This window comes from Gambusia affinis, linkage group LG03, assembly GCF_019740435.1.
Source record: "Gambusia affinis linkage group LG03, SWU_Gaff_1.0, whole genome shotgun sequence".
NCBI lineage: Eukaryota > Metazoa > Chordata > Actinopteri > Cyprinodontiformes > Poeciliidae > Gambusia > Gambusia affinis.
In genome coordinates, this window is record NC_057870.1 from 27866861 (window position 1) to 27893225 (window position 26365).

Below are 26365 nucleotides of genomic sequence, written 5' to 3' on the forward strand. Positions count from 1 at the left end.
TATTTTCATCAATTGTTTGAGTGTTGGTGTTTACAGGGATCCACTTCTTCTTGGGTTTTTCTGTCCGTGGGCGTGTTTGGTCCGATCATCGCGTCCTGAAATGATAAAATACTTAAACCAGAAATAGCATCTGATTTCATTACAAAGAAGCAAAGCAGCCCAGGTGCCCCAATGTGTGTATTAGATCTGTTTTCCTCTAAACTCCAAAGGATTTTCAGGTATCAGAAAAAATCCCGATCGAGGTTGGGGCGCTGCTTTGTGCTGCACTGTGACTGATTACAGTGTCAGAGGAGTATTATATTGATCTTGTTGTCATCTTCGTATGCAGAGCTCCTTATTTCAGCCTTAAGCTCCGGATGATATCACTTCTTTATCAGCAAGTACCACTATCTCAGCCACTCCTACCTCCGATTTGCATCAATAAATAAAATGATGAGTGCAGAGTCTTTTAAACACAATTTATGTTTCAGTAAAACTTTATTTTATTGGTGGAAACTCAAAAAGCTGAAAATTTGCATCTTCAAAAAGGACTGTTTCAATGTCTTTATTCTTATTTTTTAATAATTTGTATTGCATTGCATGACAGAGTATTCAGACCATTGCGTCTAAATGAAAAAATGAAACAATGTGGAGAAGTAAACTTCTGTTAATAAAGCTCACAAGTTTATAGATTAATTTCACTTATTTATGAGACAAAGTGTGGATTTTCTCTAATGTCAAAGTCATAGATTTACAAGAAAAAAAAAATTACTTTCCATGATTAAAGGCATAAATTTACAGATATTCAAACTAAAATGTTATTTGACATTATAAAACCAGATATTTGTGACAAATGGCAGAAGAGAAAATATCAAAATGTTGATCTACTTCAGACTTGGAGAACATCTGGCATTTTTGTGGCAAACATCAGACTTTATGTAGTTTACAAGTTAAAGATAAGAAAAAATTAAGTAAGCCACATAAAAAATTGATCTATGAAGCTTATTGTGATTGTTTAAACAAATTAAGCAAAATGTGCCATTTTTCTTTCTTTTTTTTTACTATATTATGGTGCATTTTCTCACTGTGCTTCACCTAACTAGTTGCTACTTCAGCATTTTCTTTTTGTATCAGATAAAGTAAAATTTCACACACATCTAACCCTGATGCGGACATCTCTCTGCATTAGATTTTGCTCATTGTGTTTCATTTCTTAATTATTGTTTCTGTGTCGTTTTGCAGACCACCAGAAGTTGGAGCGAGAGGCTCGGATCTGTCGCCTTTTGAAACACCCCAACATTGGTGAGGAACTCGTTTTGTTTTTCTCCTTTTAATACCAACACAGTGAAATATGAAATATTTTTGAGCAACTTTATTGATTTTTCTCAATTTATGTCTAATTCATACTTGGGATGCAACTAACAAATATCTTAGCAATTGATTAATCTGTCAGTTACTGTTATGATTAATTGGATAAAAATGGGTACACTGCAGATTTTTCATTAAGCTAATTAAATCTGTCTTTCCATACAATATATTATTGATATATTAGATATTTGAAGTAAATAAATAATTAACTTTTTTTTAAATTAAAAAATGCTTAGACATAGCCTTCCTTTAGTGAATTTGAACTGGGTGAATGAAAAAGATGCCACTTGGGGAGTTTTTGGTGAAACATATTGACAGGTAAAGGTTTTCTGTACAGTTTGGGCTTAATTACGGCTCTGACTGTGTTGTTTTTCAGCAAATAGCCTTTTTAGAGTTTTCATACTCCAGTTATCAGTTATCAATTACTAAATTAGTCATTTGAAATCTGATTCCTTGTTTCATTCCTAATTTATATTGATAATTTTTATTCCCCTCAAAGTATTCACACAATTTACTCAAAATGGAGCAATGTTGATTCTGATTTTTATTTTTTACATGAAATATAACAGTGCAATACGTCTCCCTGTTGCTTAAATGTATAATTTTAATTGCAGAACCTCTTGCTATAATGCAAATACATGACATAAGGCTCTATTATTATGGCTCCCTGTGGTTTTATTCCCTCACGCTCTCCCTGCTGTTTTTTATGCTCCTTTAATCTCACTTAAAATGCAGCAGTGATGCTTTTTCAGAGGCAGTTAGAAAAAGCATCAAATTAATCGTTACAGCAAAATAAATTTACAATGACTGTACTAAACGTTTATTCCTCAATTCTTTTACAGTTCGTCTTCACGACAGTATATCAGAGGAGGGTTTCCACTACCTCCTGTTTGACTTGTAAGTCATCCTTCCTCTCTCCCTCCTTTACACACATGCTTCATCATCTTCTTCCTCCTCTCCCTCGATTCTTGCACCCTCTGTGCATATATAGCATTGCATAACTCTCTCCTATATTTACCCCATCCCTGTCACCACCGCCACCCACACCCTCCGCATCCATCTCTCAGCAATTCCCTCTAGTTTCCATGGCAACGGTGTGGGAAGAGGGGCGGAGGGGAGATTTTAGGGGGAAATGGGGTGAGCCACAAATAAACCAAAAAGTGTTGATGAAATCCTTGTTTTTGGATTTCTTTGTGTTTCTTATTTCTGTTGTTCTTTCCTGGAATGTTGTAAGAAAACCCAACAACATTGGAATGTTTTAACGTTGAATAAATGTGTTTTTGTTGATGCAGGGTGACCGGAGGTGAACTGTTTGAGGACATTGTAGCCAGAGAGTACTACAGCGAGGCGGACGCCAGGTAGGAGCGCGGCCTTCGTCTCTCTGCGTCCTCTTCTTCAAAACGTTCCCAGTCTGTTGTCGTCTTGTTTGTAGTTTTCTATGTACTTCTGTATTCCTATCAATTTCCTCTCCTTTTCCTTTAGTTTCTGCTCCTTGTTGTCTGGTCTCACTCCTTGTTTTCAGCTTCATAAATCATGTAGACGTGTTATTTTTCCATTTTTCTTTTCTTACTATTTTTTTTATTTTTTCTTGCTTATTTTTTGTCTCTTCTCTTTCTTCCTCTCACTCCTGCAGTTCCTTGCAAAAGTATCTGCACCCCATGACCACATTTTGGCAAATTTCAACCAAAAACTTCAGTGTATTTTATTGGAACAAAGTAGTGCATAATTTGAAGTATAGGGAAACAAATACTCAGTTTTCAAAAGGTTTATCAAATGGAATCAGTGTGGTGTCTACTCGTAGTCAGCTCTCCTATGTCGATACTTTGTAGAAGCACAATTTGCTGCAAAGAGTTACGTCTCTACAAGCGTTGCTGATCTAGAAAAAGTTTTCTACCCATCAATTCAAATCATCACATCTGTCCCTGCCGAAGCCTGCATGATGTGCAATGCAAGCTTTCTGACAAATGTAGCACTTATTCAAAAATCTTAGTTTTTTTTTCACCTGACCAGGTCATCCATGATAGGGGTGGGAATTTATCGCATCATTCATCATCTATTGTGATAAATTTCGTACCTCAAAATATCTTCATCACAATAAATTCTAATTAATGATGTTAATTAGAATTAAACTGTCTTTATTAAATATTTTGAAAGCCATGCATAATTTCCTCCATTTTCTAGTCATGCACTACATTGTGTTGGTCTACTACATAAAATTTTTAGAAAATACATTAAAGTTTGCAGTTTTAATGCAATAAAAAGAGGGAGAATGTTCATTGGGGACGAATACTTTTGCCAGTCGCTGTAATTTTGCTGTCAGTTATCTTTTGTCTTTGCTCTTTTCTTTTCACCATTCTTCCCTTTTCCTTTGCTTTCTCCATTGCACTACTTGCCCTCACCTCTCACAACGACACATCACACACCTTTAAGACCCAACATAGGTTTGACCAATCACTTTTCAGCATAAAAAAACATCTGGTTTTACAGATTCAACACTTAGTTAGTCTGTTGGAGATAAATATGGACTCTCTTATATAGCAAATTGCAGCACTTCCGATTTATAGGCTATTAAAAATGACATTTGTGATTTCCATCCAGAGGTCATTCCAGGGTTCTTGCTAAATCAGTAATTAGATGCTTTGAAAGCTGTGAACATCATCATTTTCACTGTTTATTTACTAAAAATAATTGGAACCACCATAAATGCACTTCTTAATTACGCAGCTTTCTGCTGATGCTTTTTAAACTTTAAGCAGCAGATTCTTATTGGTCAAACCTCAAGGCTTCCTTTTAAAGACTTGGTGAGATTTGCAGGTGCAGTTTGCTCAGGATGCACCTTGTGCGTTCATCATTCTTCTGCTTTGCTTCTCCTCAGACTGTGGAAAAGATAAAAACAATGCCAACAAATCTAAAGTTTGAACTACGGTGACAGTTTCAGTTTCTTTTTTATTTGGTTTTATTCTTTTTTTCTCTTTTACCACCGACTGCGCTGTTTTATATCTAACGCCCACCGCCTCCTGCTGACTCATCGCCACACACAGTTCACTTTAACAATCGACGGAAGAGGAAACAGAGTAGTGGGGGGGTGGACAGACAATAGGCTGAGAGAAGACTGAGAGAGATACTTGAAACTGACAGTTGTGAGTGTGGGTGTCAGTCCATTCACTAACATTAAAAGCCAAGCAGAGTTGCCTGTCTTTTTAAGCTAAAATCACTACAGAATGTGACAGCAAATGGTCGATTTCAGCTCCAGTCTCCACTTTCAAGCTGCTTCATTTGTACCTTGTAACTATTTTCTGTAAGAATTGGTGATATTCCTGATCTAAAGAGCAGGATTTCTGTTGTAAGAAGACTCATCTGTTAACAGTCCTAAATTACTGGTGCTTTTGATAACAGGTGTTTCTTTGCAGACTTGTGAGTGTCTGTTGCACATGCAGTTTAAGCCCAGTAGTCCACACATAGCAAGATTTCTGTAAAAAATAGATTTTATGCATTATGGCCTTTCATATTCACAAAATTCTTTTTAATTTAAAAACACTCCAAGCAAAATGGACATTAAAGACAACTCAGTATTTGTGTTTGCGTATGTGCATTGGAAATTTGAGGTTGAAATGTGCATTAAAGACTGCGACAGATATTGCGCTAATATATCCACATACATGCTTTGACTCAACTCTGGTATTGTCTTGTGTTTAATTAATGTTATATTCTAGTACGCTATTTAAAGGTAGTTCAACATATAAATGGCTCTCCTGGCATGTTTAATTCCTAACAGGAAGTTGTGGTTGTTTTGAAGCAACTTGATTGGCTGACACCTTTTAGCTTTACGCTGCACTGCCCCCTATGGGTTTGGCATGTTTAAAACAAGTCTCAGGGATGTTTTAAGTGAAATTTTCTGCCAGTGGACCTCATACTTTTTCATCCCTATTAAGGGCTGCTATATTTTGCTGAAAACTTACTTGAAAGTTAGTTTTGTCTTAATCCAAATGTACAAATAATAACACTAAAAAATAGAACAAAAATACTTGGTAAGATTTTTTATTTTTTTTTTGCAGTGTGTGATTAGATCCTCTTCTTCCTCTACATCTTGTTTAATGGTGTTTGGCAAATAACTTAATGGAGCATTAGCGCCACCAACTGGTAAGGATTGTGGACCAAATGTTGCTAAAAAAGGAAAAAACCTAATCCCATCCTACAAATTACACTGTCTTAGATAGACCATGTCCTGGTAGCTTTTACTTCTTGGGTCTTTCTGAAATGCAATGAGAAAGTCTTTGGTTGGTACGCGAAAAAGGACAGCTGTCCCCAGTAATCAGTTGATATAAATTTACAAATCAATGAATCTAGACTCGATTAAGAAAAGTATCATGATGATGAAACTGAAATTAAATTAATTGCCGCTCAGCATCAACATGTTTAATCACATCTAATTCACATCCTTCTCATTATTGTGATTTGTCACAGCTTTTTGCCATGCTGGTCACTTTATTACCTCATCTATTTGATTTTAATCATAATTAATGTGGAATCTCAGTTGTCAGCTGTTCAGTGACTGCCTGCTGGTATCAACTTGTTTTTAATCTAGTGAAACAACAAACATTTTACAGAGAATATCTCAGTCTTTCCACCCTTTTCACTGCTTCAGACACTCTAAGGCAGGGCTGTCCAAAGTGTGGCTCAGGGGCTATTTGTGGCCCTCGACAAGATTTTGTACGGCCCTCGGCCACTAAAAATCATCCTCACTACTCCAAACATTTTGTCACATTAGAAGCTCTCTTAGGTCCTAAACATTTATCTTACCGAGATAAATAATTTTTTTTTTTCCTAAAAAGACATCAGATGGAGCTACATCAGTCTTAGGACACTTGAAGATTTTTTGAATCAACCATATTGTTGCAAAGACACAAAAGCTGCCGGCCACCAGAGGAGAACATTTCTGTACCACACTTATTGTAATATCCTGTAGAATAGGTTTGTATAATGTAATTTGCGAATTACTTTAATTTACAGCCTGATATCCGTAGAAGTTTAAACAGAACTAAAGGAAAGCCAGCACTGCTTGACTTTTAGCTTTTAGCACAACAAGCATCAACAATTAAATCAGGGCAGATATGACCCGTTTTGTTTCCCGACTGAGTTGCTGATTAGCGCCCAGGATCGATTTAATCTCATTATTGTAGCTTCAAGAGTGAATAATTATTTTATTGTTCAGCAGCTGAGTATAGTTTTATTGGACGGGAACTGCTGGTGTGTTTCCAGGAGCGCCAACAGGTGGCTGAGAAGCCCATAAATCACTCACAGCAGAAAGGTCAGACCCAGCAGTGTTCAGTAATTTGTTCCCTTTATTGAAAGGAAACCCATTTTATATCGTAGAAAATAATACAACATAATTAAGCCTGAAATGTCAAATGTCAAGATTATTTAAAATCTTCTACAGCTTCTGAAAACCTTAAATAAATGTGGGACCTTTGAAACATTTAATCTGATGTGGCCCTTCAACGTCGACTAAAATGCGGAGGCCATCACTTGTCAAAGACTGGCTAGACTTCAGTGCAGATCCTATAAATAAACCAGGATTTACATTTCCTCTTAGTGTTGCCCACAGAATTTGCATCAGGGATGAACATAAGAAAAGGCAAATATACTCTCAGGTGAAAACATAACACCGCATTAATGATGCACTCAAAAACAAATAAATGCCTTGTCAAGATTCATGCAAAATATGCTGTATTTCTGAGTCGAGGTAGATTCATCTCCCACTCGCAGCTGTTCATCATAGCTTATGTTTGAATGTTGGCATACCTGGCCCACCTGTCGAAGAGATTATTGTGGATTTTAGCAAAGGTAGAAATATGTCATACCACATCCGATTTCCTATTTTTATAGATTTTTTTTGCTTTCTTTTCTAAAAATTGAAATTACAAACTGCAGAAAATATGATCAGAAAGTTGCTCATATATCAACCATTCCGTCAATGAGTTTTACAACAAAGTATTAGGTACTTTTTGTTTAACTAAAAGAATGTAGAAATTATATTAGCAGAATAAAGATGCAATCATTTGAGAAGAAAGTTGCTTTAACAAGGAAAAAAGCTTGAAGAATTAATTTGTTTTTATTCTTTGTGTTGGAGTTCTCATAATTTTTTATTTTATTCCCCAACTATTATGGCTAGGTTCTGGTAAGATTTTATTGTCATACAACTTTATTCTTGCAACACCATGAGTTTATATCCATTTTTAAAACGCATCTTAGCTCTAATATCCTGTCAAAGAGTCGACCTTAATTCAAAGTCCAAATAGATAAATGCTCGTCAAACAAGATGGCTGCCTTGGGCATGCTGACATCACTCTGAACTATGGAAACCCAAGGAGTGCATTTGTGGAAGAAAGAATAAATTAAATCTTCCAAAACCAACAATTTGAATTCCTGATGAAATGGATTCCTAACCCAGCCCTAGTTTTACGTAATCCAAACCCAAACCAACATCTGTACGGGTTGGTGATCATTTCCCTTCCTGAATTTCTTTTCCTCCTTCATCTGAATGTCACTCATTCAGGCCAGTATCAAACACACACTCACACACACACGCACGCACACCCACCCACACACACACACACACACCATCACCCTGGCTCCCTTGGAGACTAGCAAGAAGTGGGACTTTAATTAGCCATGATAATTAGTCTCACTCTCACTCAGACCGCAAACTGTGCAGAATCACACCTCGTTGCCCCCAGTCAGAATCTATCAGAGTTCCTTTTTAGGAACGCTTGATCAGATCAAGGCCACAATGAGTAAATTTGTGAGTAAATTACACCAAAGTATGAAACAAGCAATCTTTCCTAACCAGGGGTTATACAGGCTGAACAGTAAATCTAATACACACCAGTGTTAGTTTGTTTTAAAATAGTTTTACCCCAGAAATGGCATTAATCATACAAAAACTGAGCAACAAGCAGCGCACCTTGGACTGCTCCTCCGTTCTGTACTGACGTGTTTATAGCAGAACATGTGGTAAAATAGGGAATTTTGAAATGATTATGCCCAATTACAAAACACTCCCGAGAACCTCCAAAAAGAGAGACTTTTTGGATGAAAAGGTCCATAAAGCAGAACCTAGGTGAACCTTGCGGCACCGTAGTGGCTGACAGAGCGTTGAGGAGGTATGAACAAAGCTGATGCAGAATAAGCACAATCCTCGCTCACTCAGAGAATCCTGCAGATTTCTGATCGCTTCAGTTTGAGATATGTTCCCTGATTTCAAAGCTTTAGCTGTCGCTTGTATTCATAATGTATTCATCTGCTTGATGTGTGTTTGTGGATTCTCTGTTTAGCTTGTTGAACATTAATTAAGCCGAATGAAAATGAAATGGACTGGAATATGTAATTATGACCATTTTAAGAAATGACAGGAGAAAAATAGATTTTTCTTTTCGCTCAGAATTACAGAAAACAAAAAAGTCTAGCGCAATATCTGAGTGAGACACGTTTTTTTTTTTTTTACAGCCATGCATAGTGTCAACATCTGACAAAATTAAGCTTAGCATGCCCTGGATGATTTGCTTTCACCCAGTAAATGGAAACGCACCTAATTTGCATTTTCTTTTTTGAAACATTTAAAAAATTTGCATCACAATTGGATGGAAATATTTCACTCCTTATAAAAGCTCCCAACTTTGTATCAGATCACAGTACAATTGATCTATTTGCCTAAAATATCTAAAAATGTCCTAAAAATATTTTGTCAACAACTGTAAACAAGCAATAAACATTACATTTTGTCAAATGTGAAGTATTTTTACACCCTGCACATTTGGCTTTATGTTTATTTTTCAAACATTTATCAGTTTGCCTTCCTGCAGAGAACTGATATTACTTTTTTTTAGCTAGTGTGGGTCTGGATGCACTTTTGACCAGTATCAACGGACAGGCAGGTTCTTTGAAAGAACGTAATGTTTTTCGACAGCAAGACATTAGAGGGTTGCACCACCAGGTAAACAGAAGAAAGTCATGGAGGCGTTCTTTAATTTCTAAATGCCACGCTCAGTGGGATGCTGTCAACTTGCACCTCACACCTTTGCATTGCTTTATTCAGTAAGGTTTCCAATCGCTTTTTATTTTAATCAAAGAAAAGAAATCCAACAAACAGAAAGACCAGAAATCTGAACAGGCTGAAGTTGTCTTTTGATTTTTACCTATACTAAGTAAAACGCTACCAAAAATTAATCATTAATTTTTTTTAATCTCCTGAATTTTGAAGATAGTGACAGACACGAAAAAAATCAGTGGCAATAAATTAAGCATTTTGGAGTTTGTACCGACAGCTTTTGGTTAAATTTATAACCAGCTAAAATTAAGTCTTAAAGTCGTATTGCTTAGAGGAGGGGTGCCATAAGTCGGTCCTGGAGGGCCGGCATCCTGCACGTTTTAGTTCTCTCCCTGGTGGTACCAACAACCTTCTCAGCATGTCAATGTTCTTCTTTGGCCGTCTAACAGCCATCATTTGATCCAGGTGAGTTAAACCAGGGAGAGAACTAAAACATGCAGGATGCCAGCCCTCCAGGACCGACTTTGGGCACCCCTGGCTTAGAGATTAAATATTTCTTTCTTTTTGGTTTGCTGCACAACATTTTGCTTTTCCGTATGCACATGTGTAAATATTGAGTTACACCTTCCTAAATTTGACCTAGTCCATTTATGAGGTGCCATGAGGCTGGGTCAAGATGGAAGCCAGATATTTTGAGGTATTTAATAAAGAGCAGACATATGCATCAAATGTGTCCTGGCATTCAAAAAATGTCTTTGTGAACTTCAGATTCAAAATCCTTCAACCTTATTTTCCAACTGTTTCTTTTTCTACATTGAACTCGGACATAATTTCAAGAAAACAACAATTACCATGGTTTACTTGAGTCCTTAAAAACTTGGAATGTTTTCCAGATCTGGATAAGTAAGGAAAAGTTTGAAATAAAAAAAAAACAAAACATGTTTTAGCATTCCCAGGTTTTCTGATTTCCTAAAATAAAATGCATTAAAATGATTGCATTTCAAAATTCAGCCAGTACATATTCAGCACCAGTCGATTTTTTGTTGACTGTAAAAGCTCCAGTGACAAAACGACCAAAAAACAAACATTTTGGGGTCAGTCAAAAAAGAATAAAAAATATGAATTCACGCCACACTTTTTGAATCGATGAGAACGATATTCATCAACGCAGTGTCTTTGGATCAGATTTTTACCTAAACTTGCCCTTCAGGCTACATAAAATGTGTTTTAAGGCCTTGGAAGTTTTTTTTTCTTTTTAAATAAACTAGACAATGATTTTTATTAGAAACAGAAGATTTAACCCCAGACATCTATTTTATTACTCGTACCTCCTTAGATACAGCTTATTCACAATTTAAAGTAAAAGTTTCTACAGTTTCATACCTCGATATTAATAATTTCCTCAATGAGAGGAAAGTCTTAGGCATGTTCTGTTGCCACATATAATATTTGTGTGTTTTTGTGTGTGGTTCTGCAAACTATGCATATGCTTCTATCTCTCTGATTCTCTCTCTCAGTCCTCCCACTCACAAAGTCGGTGTGGGTGTGTATCCTGCAGGCGGCCCGTCTCCCTGCGCCTGCTATTAGTTACATATTCTGTACATTATCATCACAATGCATACACAAAATATGTCAAAATGAACACGCTCATCGTTGTGAGGATGAGGATGTTTGTCTTTGCATTGCACAAGCACACAGTGCTGTTTTTCCGTTCAGCAATAGAAAAATAACCGCCTGTCTTCTATGATTCACTCTCCCTTTCATTTCTTTTATTTAGTATCTCTTTCTGTTCTATGCAAAAAGGTGATTATCTTTTCTCTCACACGCTGTCATCTCTGTTCTGTGCTTTTCCCATGGCAGCGTTGTTGTGATTTCTGTCTGGCGAGTTGCTCTGGTGTGGCTGTTCTTGTCTCATCATGTTTTTTTTAAAAAAAAAAAAGCAAAACGAAACATTTTTGTCTCCTCCACCTACACCTACTTGCCTAGCATTTTCATTCCTCTCTGTCTGCTTCACATCCTTTTCTTTTCCTCCACCTGTCTCATAATTTCCTCTGACATCCACTGTCACTCCTCTAACCTGACCTGCCCTTTTTCTCCCCTGTAATGTGGGCTTTTTGGCCCCGTCTGTCACTCTGCTCATCTGGCATCCTCGTCCTTTTCCTTACCTCTCTGTGCATCCCTGTGGCTCATCTGTCCTCCTCCCCCCGCTGTCCCTCCTCTCTGTTTTGTCTTCACAGTCACTGTATCCATCAGATTCTAGAAAGTGTCCATCACATTCACCAACATGACATAGTGCACAGGGACCTGAAGGTTAGTATGTGTAGAGGAGCATCTGCATCCCACCCTTCAACCCTCCCCCTCCCCAAACTTTGCTTGCTTCCTTTCCCTTCTCCCCTCTTTTCCTCCTTACTCCTCTTCGCCTGTTTGTCTATCCTCTTCGTCTCTAGTCTGACGTCCGCCTATCTGGCTCATGTCTTGTTGTGATGGATGTTTTCTTTTTGCTTAATGTTAATGAATTTGATTTATATATTTGTTTTATTTTTCTAATTGGAAGAATCTGGCCCACCTCACCCACTTTTTCCAGTTTCATCTGCCCTCCCAGTTGCTCTCCTCACAACCATCCCACAGTCGGCCACAAGCCAAAGCTCCTGTTGCACTGACTGGAAGTACACTCATTATAAAATGAAGGAGCATGCTCACACACGGTCACATCCTTGATAAATGTTCTGCATGCATCGCATTTAGCGATGCAACAAGCCAGTTTTTTCACTTCCAATACCGAAACAGATATTTGGGGTTTAATATCAGTTGTTACCAATCCGATATAGAAAATTAGAGCTGAATTGACTTTTTTTAAAAACACAAACATAAATGTACTAAATTCTGAAATGTATTTGATAACTCGGCAGCAGTACAGCACATTTAAATACACCAGTAGGTTCACAAGCTTGGTGAAACATGTAAAACCTACGGTAACTTTATTTTGTATATCAGCCAGTGTAAAATAAATAAGAAACTGAAACTGACAGAAATAATACTTTGACTACCTTGGCCAAACAGTAAAAACAAATCTTCTTTCAAATGGTTTAGAAATGAAATTGGAAATTCTAAATATAATGTAAATGTAATAATAAATCATAGAATTAAACTAAATAAATCTGCGCTTATACTTGATGTATAACTTTTTATATATAGATCGATACAGATATTAATGTCGGATTAGTGCAGCTCTTATTTTATATTGGGCTGGACAATATGGCTGAAAAACGTATCACGATAAAAGCGTTTTATGTCAGTCGACATCGATAACCTTTGATTCGTTTATATATCTGAAATATTACCAAACTGGTGTGATGACCTTGCCTGTTTTATCCACAAGTTTCACTCCATGCCATTGTTTATTTTTAAGGAGTTATGAAGCGAAACCTTGAACTTATGCAGCGCAAGTTGCTCAAGAAGTTGTTGCTAGGTAACCACACATTGTTGCCTGGTAACCAAAGAGTGCGAGAAAACCTGCGCGGTTCTGGATGGGAGTTCAGTAAAATTATTGACTATTCTATGAGACGTATTACGTAATGATGTTGATCATGTGTCTATTGCGATATATATTGGTATTGATTTATTGTGTAGTCCTAATTATTATTTCATTATGCATATTGCATAGAAGTGTCTAGACAGCAGTAAATGTTAATTTATTTAAGTGCCATACTTAAATAAAGTATAGGTGCTCTGTATAATGCAGAAATGTCTAGATGGAGTGATCAGTGGATTTTTAAAATAATGTTCTTGCTTAGTGTTATGTTGGTGCGTGAGCATGTCAGCTTAGAGTCATTAATGGAGCCACAAAGCTCTTTCAGGAAAAGAAGAAAAACAGTTCACTCACTAATGGGTGTGATCATTAACAGAATGTATGACAAAAAATGGCGACAGTAATAATCAGGATTAAGTTTCAAGCATGTGCATTAGTGGCATTCTGAGAGAGAAAAAAAAAACAACAAAAAACAGCTTTGCTCACCTGTTTGTCAAAGATGTACAAAAACATGCATTTTTATTCCATTTTTCGCTGTAAGCACATGAAGGCATTAAGAATAATTACTCAGACTTGTCAGTATAAAACGTCAAAGCAAAATGCCTGTTTTGTTGTACTATTTTTGGTTTGATCTGTTTTATCCTGAACCTCAGTGAAGAACGAGACCAGATTATTGTTGCAGTGGCGTCTTCACTACGTCCTATAAGTTCACTGATGTGTGGCTAAGCTGGAAAGGGAAAAATGGACAAAAAATATGATAAAAGAATTAATGGTCCTTTAAAAGTGGAAATAAAATAAGTACAGAATTAATTAATGACCTCCACTATACCAAAACACAACAAAGTTGGTAGTTCAGTAAGAGAATTTATTGTCCTGGAATCAAATTTTATTACAGAAATTCATGAGGAAAAGAACATGCACCCTCTACCTCTTCTTCCTTTAAATAAAAAATAAAATCTCAAATTATTTCTAGTCTAACCTCAATAGTACAAAACCACAAGCCACAGATTGCACCATTTGATAATTTATTTAAAAAGTTAAAACGAAAGCTTGTTTGCAAAACTAGGTATACCCAAGATGTGTAAAGTTAAAGCTGCACAATAAATCAGTAATGTTGCGTGTAGTGTGATCAGTATAGGCAGCAATAATATCACAAAGGAGCGTTTGAAATCCAATTATTGTATATGGTAATATGCAAAGTGCAAAAAATGTATATTTGCATGCCAATAATGTATACACAGCTTGTTGGAAATCTGAAGACCTGACTAAAGGTCACAGGTACAAATGAGAGGAAGAGAAGTGATTTATCACAATGCTCATCATCACAATTTTCAACAATAATTTTTCAAATCCTAATAAATTCCTGATATAGTGAAGTCCTAGAATATTGCAAGAAAGTAGTTGTGCATCTATATCTTACTGTGACTGTATACCCAGTGAAAGCAAGGGTTTTCTACTATGTTGAAATGTTTTTTCCTAAAAATATAAAATTTTTATATTTGTTGTTACTAGATTGTTACCTTCATTGTTTTGCTATCCTGAAGGAGCAAACTAAAACTAATCCTCGACCTTTTATAGGCATAACATGTACATGCTGTTTTTTTGTTATGCTTAGACATTAAATCAGATATTTTAACCCACAAACTAAATCCTTTAAAAAAAGTTCAGTGCACAGGAGGCACTCATGCATGATGAGGCTTTTATCAAACACAGACACACACCAGTCCAGATATAAATGCATGTACTTTATGAAAGTGTGTGTCACTGCAGCTCTACTCATCCATCATATGATAGGATTCATACTTTTAAACCTTGTTGTTTCCTGTCAGTGTTGTCTTCCCGTTAATCATAGCCACCTCTTCCATCACGGCCGATATATTATCTAGTCTCACTTCTGCTGCCTCCTAGTTTCTTTCTCCTTGTTTTTAGTCTCTGATGACTTGCCAACGTCACATTTATTTCAGTCTTAGACTGAAATAAAGAAGACATTTATTTCAGTCTTGTCAGCTTGTTCTCATACAGACACAATTTTCAAACATTATTAATTGCGTAATGACTCAAGCTTTCGTTTACCTTCTTCATCAATGTTTTCCTTGCTCCCATGTGGCCAGCCATATTCTCATATCCCATCTCCACCGAGGCCTGCTGGGTAAAACACGGATGGTGGAAGGGCATCTAGAGTCAGATGAAATTTCTAATATTTTTTGGATGAGGGTTGTTGAAAAATATATCAAACTGAAAGTAATTGCCACCATCAGCTGGTTCTTGCATATTATATTGACATAAAGGAGTCTTCTGTTGCATAAAATCCACATCTGTACCATTCTACCGTTTAGGTCAATTCTCCACAACAATTAACCTAAAAAAGTCCACTCTAAAATGAATCCTTTGGTTTTATGCTATGGCTTTAAGGCTAACTCAGAAGCTACAGATTTAGCTTCATTTTCTGATCATTTTGCTTGTTTTGGATCCACCAAAGCCAGCGAATGGTACAAATGTAGCACTCTGGCAACAGAAGAGTCTTTTCAACTCTTGTTCTACCCCTAAAATCTTTCCCACCACCCACCCACCTACCCTTTCTTTTCTGCACCCCATGGCCTGTGCACGGGTTTGCAGCGCTGCTAAGACTAACATGCGCCCCCCCTTCCCTTGGTGTTTGCATGCAGTCATTGCATCCAGCAGATCCTGGAAGCGGTGCTTCACTGCCATCAAATGGGCGTGGTGCACCGGGACCTAAAGGTGAGTGATGGGAATTGCTTTGCTGCCCACGTAAAGTTCTATATTAGTTATATTTTTGTGTCTTTGGGGTTCATGGTGGAGTTGTTTCTGTAGTTTGTGCATTTCTGTTGGTAAGATGTTGTAATTGTTGCTTGCAAAGTCTGAAGAGTTATAGAGGGCTGTGGATCATCTCATTGCTCATATTACAGTTCAGACTGAACATAATACCTGGTTTTTAAATTCAAACGTCATGCAGATTCAGGGCAAAATGTTCCCTGAGTTTTCTCCAGGTTTCTTCAGCTATTCTGAACTTGCAGTTACATTCTTGTATAAACATAACTTTTAGTGTGTAGAGAGTTCAAGCATGCAACAATGTCAAGCATGCAATGCAGGTCATGCAGGCTGACCAATGACTCTGCTATGTAACCTTTTTGTAGCAGGATTTCTGTCACAGCTGCTCCACATAATATCAGCTGAGAGAGTACCTCATCTCAGTTTCTTTTACTTGACAGCAAGAAATAACATATATTCCTTTATCAGGTATTCTGTGGTTTGGATTGATATTACACCCATGAAAACAATTTTCTTGTAAAATAGTAATTATTAACTTGCGATTTGCGGTTTATGTTTGCCGGCTGCAAGAACTGGTTGAAACTTTAGATGAGATTTTGTCAGGAATAATTTGTCAGATTGTCCACACAGCCCTCTCTGCTCTCGAGGGAATTATTTATTTATTTTATTTTGCTGAGATGCTTTTGCTACTTCTCCAAATAACATATTAAATATGATCTGTGTCTACACACAAATAGAAATCAACCTGTTCTCCAGTCTTGCATTTTGCTGCTTGTGTTGCACCTGCTGGTATTTCTGTATGTTCTTCCTGTCTGTATGTTGCGTCTTGTTTTGCATGATGCACTTTGTCAAGTAGACCTCTATGCAAATGTCAGTCCTGGCATTTCAGCAAAGGCTGCTGTGTTTATCAGAACTGTTGTGGGCAAAGGCTTTATTTAGCTTACGCACCTATCTTGTTTCACAGCCATGCGCCAGAGAGTGTTTCTCGCAATAGGTCATAGTGTGATGACTGAGGACAGCCCGACTGACATGATCCCTCGAATTAGCAATGGACATGACAACAGAGTCAAGTTGTGACTTTGTGCCAACAAAAACAATCTCAATGCACACACTGTACAGAAGATGATGTAATGTGCAGTGCAAAGTTTTTCAACTCCCTTGAGCAACAAACCTTTAGTGTGCATTCACATCAGCTCTGTTTAGTCCACTTTATTCAAACTCTAGTTCATTTACCTAGAAAGTCTGGTTCGTTTGGGGATGTGTGAATGCAGAATTCAACTTAAAAAAATCCTCCAAACCAGGGGTTGGTTCAGTGGAAGTGAACACTGGCATGGTTCGAATACATAAATGAAATTTAACCTTGAACTCTAGTTGTACCATATAGTAAGTGTATACTGTGGCCTAATCAAAGTGCAGACAGAAGTAGTTAAAAGTGAAAAAAATTGTAGAGTTGGTTAAGATATAACTCAACATGCTTGCAGGTCAAATCGCTAAAAGGTTGGTTCTGCAAAGTATTGGGACAATGGGGCTTAATACAAATGTAAGCCCTGCTATTCCAGTTTTTATTTGTCAGCATTTTGAAAACTATGCACCATTGGTCTATCACATAAAATATATTTGTGGGTTTCACATGACAGAGTGTTAAAATGTTCAGAGTATAAATACTTTGACAGTACAGTGTATTTTGCCTTTAAAACTCATGGAGTTTTAAAATGCAGCTGCTGCTTGAAACATGTTTTGTGTTCTACCAAATCAAAGTTCACTGATGTAGTTGAACTTCAGGTTCATGCTCTGCAAATTCTTTAAAAATAGGCAGCTTCCCAACGTAGGCGTACATACCTGCCACTCTCTCTCCTCAGCACCAGATCCTTAACTGGTAAATAAATAGAAGAGGAAGTGCGAAAATCTGAGACTGGGAATTTCTCCAAATCAAACACCCACTCATGACCTGCTCTCCAATGCAGCTTTCCCATCATCTGTTGGTATCTGTCCTTCTCTGGCCTCCTCAACCAAAACCAGCTGCTAATCTTCTCTGCACTTAGTCTGCCAAAAAGTATCAGGAGAAAAGGCGGTGCTCTTGTGTCAAGCAGTGCTGATGTTTAAATGTGAGCTCCCCTTTTTGATGGAAGCTGCTTCCTCACGAATGTCACCCACATTTGTTGTGACAGATTATACTGCGCTGGCACCTTCTAAACTCCCTGGTTTACAAAAGAAAACCTAACCAAGTGCAAGGAGAATATCATGACATGATAAACGCTCAAAATGGAAGCATTACCAATTATTTTGCCTTATTGGCTTAAGATGCTAGCAGAAGCACAACTCTAACTACGTGTGTTTTGAGGACAGGCGAGTCGTCTGATTTGAGGACAGAAAACAATGAAAGGATGCAGGCAGATGCTGCTGCATTGCAGGGGAAGTGTTGACAGATATCCAACCTAAATATAATGTCCTAATTCTTTGATTTCAAAAAGTTTGGACACATGTTACTCTTCACTGATCTATATTAGGAAACAGCTGCATTAGCAGAAGGATGTTAAAAAAAACTTTAAAAGTTGAAGCTTCACTGACACCAAGAAGTCTTTTTTTCCTATGTTAACTTTGAAGTTAAGTGTTTGGGTGGGTGTCTAACTCCCCAGGCATCTACTAAAATAATTGAGTCTACCTGTGCAGTTTAAAGGGTAACTTTGATAACCAATCTGACATAATATGTAAGTAATCATGTTAGCAATCCTGGTGATTATCCAGCATCAAGATTATTGGAAAAAATGATAGCCCCAGATCATATTTTGTGTTAATATTTCCCACAGGAGGGCTTTATGCAGTAGTCAGAGCTGCCTGTTACCTTTACAGAGGCAATGATTAAGTGAGACTAAGAAGAAGATGAGAAAGAGCAGAGACCAGTGGGGATAGATGCCCATTATTAGAGCTCTCCTCTGACAGAGAATAATGAGGCTAGCTGTATTTTCTAGGCCACAGAGATGGAGCCTATAGAGCCTCATTGCATGAGGCCAGGAAATAAGAGTGTTGCAGACTTATCAGGTTTAACTGCTGTAATGTGGACCAACGTCTGCAGTAAATCTGTTACCTGTCAATGCATGAATAAAAACATAAAACACGTGCCTTGCAAATGTTTGTCTTGGCTGAAAGCAGCCTTCATGAACCCCTTTGCAAACTTTTTTGCATGTCTGCTTATAGCTTTTACTCCATGAGGATTGTCGTTTTCTTATCCTATAAGTTCTTTGATAACCTTTTGCCATCTTCTTCTTCTCTTCAGCCAGAGAACCTGCTCCTTGCAAGCAAGTGTAAGAACGCTGCAGTGAAGCTTGCTGACTTTGGCCTGGCCATCGAGGTGCAGGGGGATCAGCAGGCCTGGTTTGGTAGGTATCCCAGAAACAACAGCAGTAAATCAGGGGAACATTTTTATCAATTGACATAACAAACTACTCTGTCATTGTGTTTTGTTCCCCATATGGAGGCAACTTACACATTTTATGAGCTAAACACATTAAAGAGTGCAGCTTGGATAACAAAATTTCTGTTGCATTTTTATGTCTTCCTAAATTTGTGTTCTGTATAAAGTTGTGATTATAAAATTGACTTTTGGAAGTTATGATTTTAGGTTTTAGTTTTTGTGTAGCCAACCATTTTTAATTTGTTGTAGATTGCAATGAGAAAAATATATTTTCATAAGGAAAGTTTTCTGCCAGTCAAACTAGTACTTTTTCATCAATAGTAAGAAATTATTTACTTAAAACAAGCTAATATTTCTTGTTGAAAAGTTACTTATATGTTACTTTTGACCCATTGCAAGTGTACTAAGAGGTCTGCACTAGAAACTAGACCAAAAATACTTTGTAGAATTTTGTGTTTTTGCAGTGAAATTGACTGAAGGTGTTAGTATTTGTTAGACACAAAGGTCACTGTGCATGACTGAGAATTTCCAGCAGTTCAAGGCTAAAATACTGACTATTTTGTTGGTTTCTCTGCCCAATCTGTTGCCTTGCTAATCAATAGTGGATGTTTTTTTTTTTTTTTGCTGCAGGGTTTGCAGGAACACCAGGATACCTGTCCCCCGAGGTATTGAGGAAGGAGGCATATGGCAAACCTGTGGACATCTGGGCCTGCGGTGAGTTGTAGAGAAACACACTCGTTTAAACACAACATCCATATGGTATTTCCTAAGTGATCACACACAAAACAGCAGAAGGTTGACTTGATGTTGTGTGTGTTCTTGTTTCGTTGGTGTGTATGTTTTCTTGTGTGTGTTTGTGACTCAGGGGTGATCCTCTACATCCTGCTGGTGGGTTACCCTCCTTTCTGGGACGAGGACCAGCACAAGCTGTACCAGCAGATCAAGGCTGGGGCTTATGATGTGAGTCTCTGCTCTTTTTCCCTTCTCCTCCTTCCGTCGCGATGCCCTCCCTGCTGCTCCCGCTGCCCCCGTTCCCTTTTGGCTGCTCTTACGTAACCAAGTCGCCTCATTCATATTTCAGGGGGTGCAAGAGCACAGGTTTCACCTTGGATCTCAGTGAACTTCATGCCAAATAAAGAGAGAGAAACTGACTGACTCTCTGGCAGTGATTCTGTCCTCCTGGGACACAGACCTTAGTGTTTATGCCTAAACACAACAGGACCTGATGGGTTGAGGGTTTCTGAACAAATTGCTGGAGGCTCTGCTTGGACTGGCCTCTTAGTTTTAATAAACAATCCGACCAAAGAGAGCCGCTGTGGTTTATATGTAAAAATCATGTGTGCTGTGTTTCTAAAACATTAATAAAATTGGTAAAAGTAGTCCTCAACATTTGTCAATATGTGCAATGATAATCTGTTCTGGCACTGCATGTTATTAGTAACTTTGAAATTTTCCTAACTTTTTGCACTTTTGATTTTTTTTTCTTCTGTATTTTTTTAAATTTTTTTTATTGCACTATGAAAATCTAACAAGCTTCTCAAATTGTGTCCTGAGCAGCCATGTTGGGTAGATGAGTACGGTCCCTGCAAAGCACAGGGGCGGGAACAGTGAGCAGTATGCATGAATTAATTGAAGCATTCAATCAAATACAGTCTGGCTCTTTAGAGAGCTTCACTCCTGCAGACAGAGAATGATATCTTCTTTTGAACATTTAATCATGGAAGGCTATTTTAGGGATGTTCGGCACTATATTTATCTTATAGAGACCAAAAATATGAAATTGATGCATTTAAAATTACTGTAATGTAGGGTGTTTTATCAGATGTAAAAATCTTATTTAAAATGCGAATCTGAAATCATGCGGCTTGTTTTTGCAAATATTTACAAAATCTTTGTTCTTTAGATTTAAAGACTTCTGGTGTAATGAAATGTTTTAGAGGAGAGGAGTGAGATGTTGGATGTATGTTAATGTACAGTAATCTTAGTATTAAGTGTGAATAAATTGTTAACACTAAATGCAATATATTATACTTTACATCAGATACATTAGAAGACCGAAGTACAGCTGGCAAACATTTTATCTCAGGGTTGAGATAAAATGTTTCACAGAACATTATTATTATTATTATTATTATTATTATTATTATTATTATTATTATTATTATTATTATTATTATTATTATTATTATTATTATTATTATTATTATTATTATTATTATTATTATTATTATTATCATTATTATTATTGTTATTATTATTAGGGTTTTTCCACCAGTGACATATCAGTGTTAATCTGAGACTGATTAGCACTGATCACATAACTTAAAATGCCGTTTTTAGTAAAATCTTTAAAACTTTCTCTGTTGTAAGCTAATTATGTAGAAGATCACTGTGCAGTGTGTGTTTTTATTCACTTTGCAATAGAAGCAAACATCTGTGTTGAGAAACATAATATACCTAATTTATAGTGGTTGTTTTAGACATAATTTCTATTTTAACTCTACATTTGTAAAATCATGTCTGACTGATTGTTAACCTGAACTGCAATACCCACAGTCTTAATCTGAAATTGTAAATACTTACTTTATTAATTTATTTATAACCTGGAATGGTTTTAATCTGGGTTTATAAATACCAGCTGGAAATATTTAACAAGAAAAAAAAAAGTCATAAAAACCTGTGTTTATAAACTAGGTTTAAAATAACATTTATAAATTGAGCTAAAAATATCAGCTGTCAATGTAAATCTATGCAGTGCACTGAGCCGCATTCGCTACATGACAGCTGGTATTAAAACAAACAGCCAAAGGCCTGGAGACAGTACACTTGTGTTATTGCAAAACTAACCTGACTTTTAATATTGTTGAAGCTAGGCATGTCTATATTTCTGCTTTTTTTAGTTCGTAAATCAAAAGTGAAACATTGTTTTGCGGTTTGGTTCATACAACCCCAGTGAAACCAGTTCTTTGTCTCACAATAAGAACTGGTGCTAAGATAACACCAGTAAAAAAAACTCATCAGTATGAGCTGTTAAGTAGTTCTAAATTGAGTTTCGTGTTAGATTTATGTGTGTTTGGACATCCGTTGTTCTGCTATATTGCATCTTCTTGTATTTCACTAATGTCGTAAGTTGTACCTTTAAAACTGTGCAGAGAAGTTTGACTCTATTCAAACATGAGCAACAACCAACATTTCTATTGTTGGATTATCAGCTAATTTAGGGATATATTGTTGTGTTTTCTAGTTTCCATCCCCAGAGTGGGATACAGTCACCCCAGAGGCGAAAAACCTGATCAATCAGATGCTTACAATCAACCCAGCCAAGAGGATCACTGCTCAGGAGGCTCTTAAGCACCCATGGGTCTGCGTAAGTGGTCCCGTCTTTGTATTTAACTAAATTCAAGCTTACAGATGACAACACTGAATGTTTTCATGTTTTTTGTTTATCATGTCCTCTGCTTTTCTTTCTCTTCCCAGCAACGATCCACAGTGGCATCTATGATGCACAGACAGGAGACTGTGGAGTGCCTGAAGAAATTCAATGCCAGGAGGAAACTCAAGGTTTGTTTGCATGCTTTTAGTCTCCAACATTTCACTCCTCTCCTCTAAAACGCTCTCATGTGAGCTGAAATTAAATAAATTTTTATATTCTTCTTGTCTATGTTTTTCAAATCTTAATTGTAATTTCAGTATTTATGCCTGTATTTGTGAGAACAGCACACATTGCTTTGAATATACAGTTAAGTAAATAATTATTTCCCTTAGATGATATATAATAAGATAAGATATGGTAATTTTATTAGTCTCCCATAGGAAAAATGTATCTTGGAAGCAGGGGCAAAACTGCAATACAACAATAAAATAAATGCATAAAAAAAAAATTCATAAAAGCACAAATATCAGATAATGAACGCATGATATATTTAAAGGGACCTGTTATGCAAAGTTCATGTTTGGCACTTTTCACGCTCCTTGTTAGGTTTCTGCTGCTTTTATAAAACAGAGAAAATTTATTTTTGATAATAAATTAATATTTTTTGGTGTCTGAAAAGTAATCCATTTCAAAAATCTCCCGAATGTAAGGTCACGCTGTGCTGTTACCTAGCAACCCCAGACTTGCCCCGCCCATCGCCTAGCAACCCAAAAGGAGCTCTGGCATGTTTGGTCAACTGGTTTTACAATGGCTGCTGGAAAAGACATGTGTTTTGTCATTGACTTACCATCTGGAAACTCTTGCTGCATTCGATGTTGTTGTGCTAGAGACTCCACTTCTGCTTTTCAAAAATATACGGATGTATATTTGCACACCTGTTTGCAGCCATTTTCACGTGCGAGTGTAAACTTTGAGTTGGGGCTTGTGGCCAGCAATTTGAAGTGACAAAAGATTATTAATATTATTCCTGGATGTTGCTATCTATGAATAGTTTTGTGCAAAAGTTATGACCTAACTTGTCATAACCTGTTCAAAGAAGGTTATGACAGGTCACCTTCAGATAGACTTTATAGTTAAAATGAGGTAAAAAGAGCAAAGTTATGTTGCATCCAAAACTTTTCCTTTCATGCAGATTTATTGCTGACATTTTGTGTGGATATAACAGCTTAACCGTTGGAGCATGACACTGTTACCCTGTTGCTTTCGGCCTCTCTTGGCACGGGTCAAATACCAGCTCATAGGAAGCTGGAAACAGAAGAGCAGGTGGCTGCAGGCAAATGTTGCACCATTCAACCAACATGCCATCAGCTGCCACCAATTCTCTCTGGCTTTTCACGCTCAAAATATAAACGGGCAACGAGATGATTAGAGTTAACAAAAAGCAAAATTGAATTATTTTAATATTAAAACATCAAGTGGGGCCACCAGCGGCCTGTATTCTAGAGGAATAATCGATTCTTTCTATTTGTTAGTCACAAACTACTGTAAATGTGACAATTGAAGTTTGAAATCGAGAAAGATGAAGAAAATGTGGTGTTGAATAGACTGCATCTGGTTAAATTTCAAAATGTGCCATTAACATTTGAGGCACTCTCCTCTTTTAATGATACAAGTTTTATAAAACCCAAAAGACTGTAGCTGGACATGCAATAGAACTATTTATTGAACTATTTTTACACCAAATGTAGTTGTGCATCACCGTTTTGGCCTCTCACTGATGTTCTAATGTTAAATCAAGAATTTAAAAAAGTGTTTGTAGCTCCAGCTAAGAACTTTTTATATTTTTTTCCCTTCAATTTCTCTAGTTTGGTTGAATCTTCAATTTGAAATGACAATTTTATCAGTCATATCAAACTAAAAGTGAGTTAGATTGTGAGTTAAGTAGATTTCACAATTCTCCAGAAAACAGCAATACTTAAATTTTTAATTTCTTAGCCTGATTCAGGAGTTGTTGTTTTTTTTTAAATTCATCTTTGTTTTCAATTTTAATGAAGAAGTAAAAAGATCTGGACAATGGTTGATAAATGAACTGCACAATGGATGTTGTTTTATATAAAGATGATTATGATTAAAATGTTTTTGTGCTTTTTCGCTCCTCTTAGGGGGCAATTCTTACAACCATGCTGGTTTCCCGAAATTTCTCAGGTAAGACCATTTCTTTAACTATACCTCTAAAGTAACAAAAGTCAATTACCAGCTTTCAGTGTAACTAAAAAGTTTGTTGAGTTGCAAGTCTGTTGCGTTGTGATTGGAGCATGTCGTCATTTTGGAAGAAAGCTAAAATGATGGCATGCACCTTTTGATACAGGTACCAACAAATCACTTCTCTCCCTTAACCTAAAAATGTTAATTTGAAGTTTTTAGAGCATGTTATAAAAAGGCAAAATCACATTATCATTTCATCGCAGCTCAACTTCAGTGTTTTCTTTAACCATAACTGTTTATTCGATTTACTCAGCTATTCTTAAAACAACTGTTTCACCGATCCAAGATAGAGGTTAAAAGGTCAAAATGTTAAAGCAAAACTACTTAGCCTTCCTGGTATCAGCAGTAGTTTGCTCCAATTTGACAAGACGTCGCCAAAACGGGCACAAATTTAAATCCACTGACTCTCAAATTAGTCTGAAACAGATCTGCAAATATGAAAATGGTCCATTATTACTTAAAATGAAGTATCTTTGATCTTTCCTCCCACTTCTACACCGAAGAGTGTTGTGCTCCACTTACTGATCAGAAATAAAAGATTCTTAAATCAGTATTTATCAATAATGCTAGCTGGGAATTCTGGTCCAAAGCACAGTGACAAAGTATTTTGTATTTAATTTGATACTTTTCTAATAGAATAAAGGGAACACTGAAATTGATCCTAAAGCTAAAGATGCATAGTGTCTTTGTTGTTGTTTTTGTATGTCTGTATATCCCTGTAAAAATCCTAAACAGGATTTTGAACCTGCAGAGTAATAAAGTGAGACAGAATCATTATTTGCCTCTCATTGTCTTTAAATGCTTTAGTAGCTGACATTTCTGTGGGATTTATCAGTTTTTAACTTTAATTATTGATCAATCAATCAAATTTAATTTGTATAGCACATTTCAGGAGCAAGGCATTTCAAAGTGCTTTACATCATATCAAACACAGAAACACAATGCAACATGGAATCAACAGTTGATGAAAAGCATTAAAAGTGACTCAGCAGTTCCTGTTAGTGGGACGTTTTCTACTTTGTTGTGGTCAGTGAAATAAAAAGTTGTAGAATTACAACGTAATACTGAATCTCAAACTGGGAGAAAACGTAACTTTTCAAAATAAAATCCTGCCTGGAGCGAATTGCCCTGAAACTTTCCTGATAATATTTGACCTTCATTTAGAATGAATCATTAAAGGTTTGTGTCAGTGTGAAATGTGTGCGTTCTGTGTGTGTTTATGTGCCTATGCTGACACGCTGCTTTAGTAAACATGACTCACAGTGGGCTTTCTGACTCTGTAAGCTGCACAGTTGGAAACTGTCTCAGAATCCACTTTGCAAGCACTCAGCCGACTCCCACAGCCACACACGCTCACGCTGACCCAGGTGTATAGCGCGGCTGTTTCTCCTCACTCTAGCGCCTTTTCTCACTCTTTTTCATTTTCGTAGGTACTGGTACTCCATTATAAGTGTGAGGCCATCAGGTGGATGAGTCAGAGAATGAGAAAGAACTCTAAAAGTTTTATTTTTATTTTTTAAAAAGCATCTGAGCCATCAGTGGAAGGGTGTAGCTGCCCAGTAAATCAAAGCAATGAGTACTTTTAGCATTTTCTTTCTGCTG

The 26365-nt window shown here is 36.8% G+C and overlaps 1 protein-coding gene across 31 annotated transcripts in view; it reads left to right on the forward strand.

Moving 5' to 3' along the window:
- camk2b1 (calcium/calmodulin-dependent protein kinase (CaM kinase) II beta 1) overlaps positions 1-26365 on the forward strand; it is a 75065-nt gene that overhangs the window by 14942 nt on the left and 33758 nt on the right. For 19 of the 31 annotated variants that reach the window (XM_044111575.1, XM_044111576.1, XM_044111589.1 and 16 more), the window contains exons 3-12: positions 1222-1281; positions 2190-2244; positions 2640-2705; positions 15590-15662; positions 18988-19090; positions 19756-19839; positions 19991-20085; positions 22370-22492; positions 22603-22686; positions 24661-24703. In XM_044111575.1, the coding sequence (XP_043967510.1) occupies positions 1222-1281; positions 2190-2244; positions 2640-2705; positions 15590-15662; positions 18988-19090; positions 19756-19839; positions 19991-20085; positions 22370-22492; positions 22603-22686; positions 24661-24703 (786 nt within the window). Of the gene's footprint in view, positions 1-1221; positions 1282-2189; positions 2245-2639; positions 2706-11631; positions 11705-15589; positions 15663-18987; positions 19091-19755; positions 19840-19990; positions 20086-22369; positions 22493-22602; positions 22687-24660; positions 24704-26365 lie in introns of all 31 variants that reach the window. The other 12 variants (XM_044111588.1, XM_044111590.1, XM_044111578.1 and 9 more) reach the window with 1 other exon arrangement.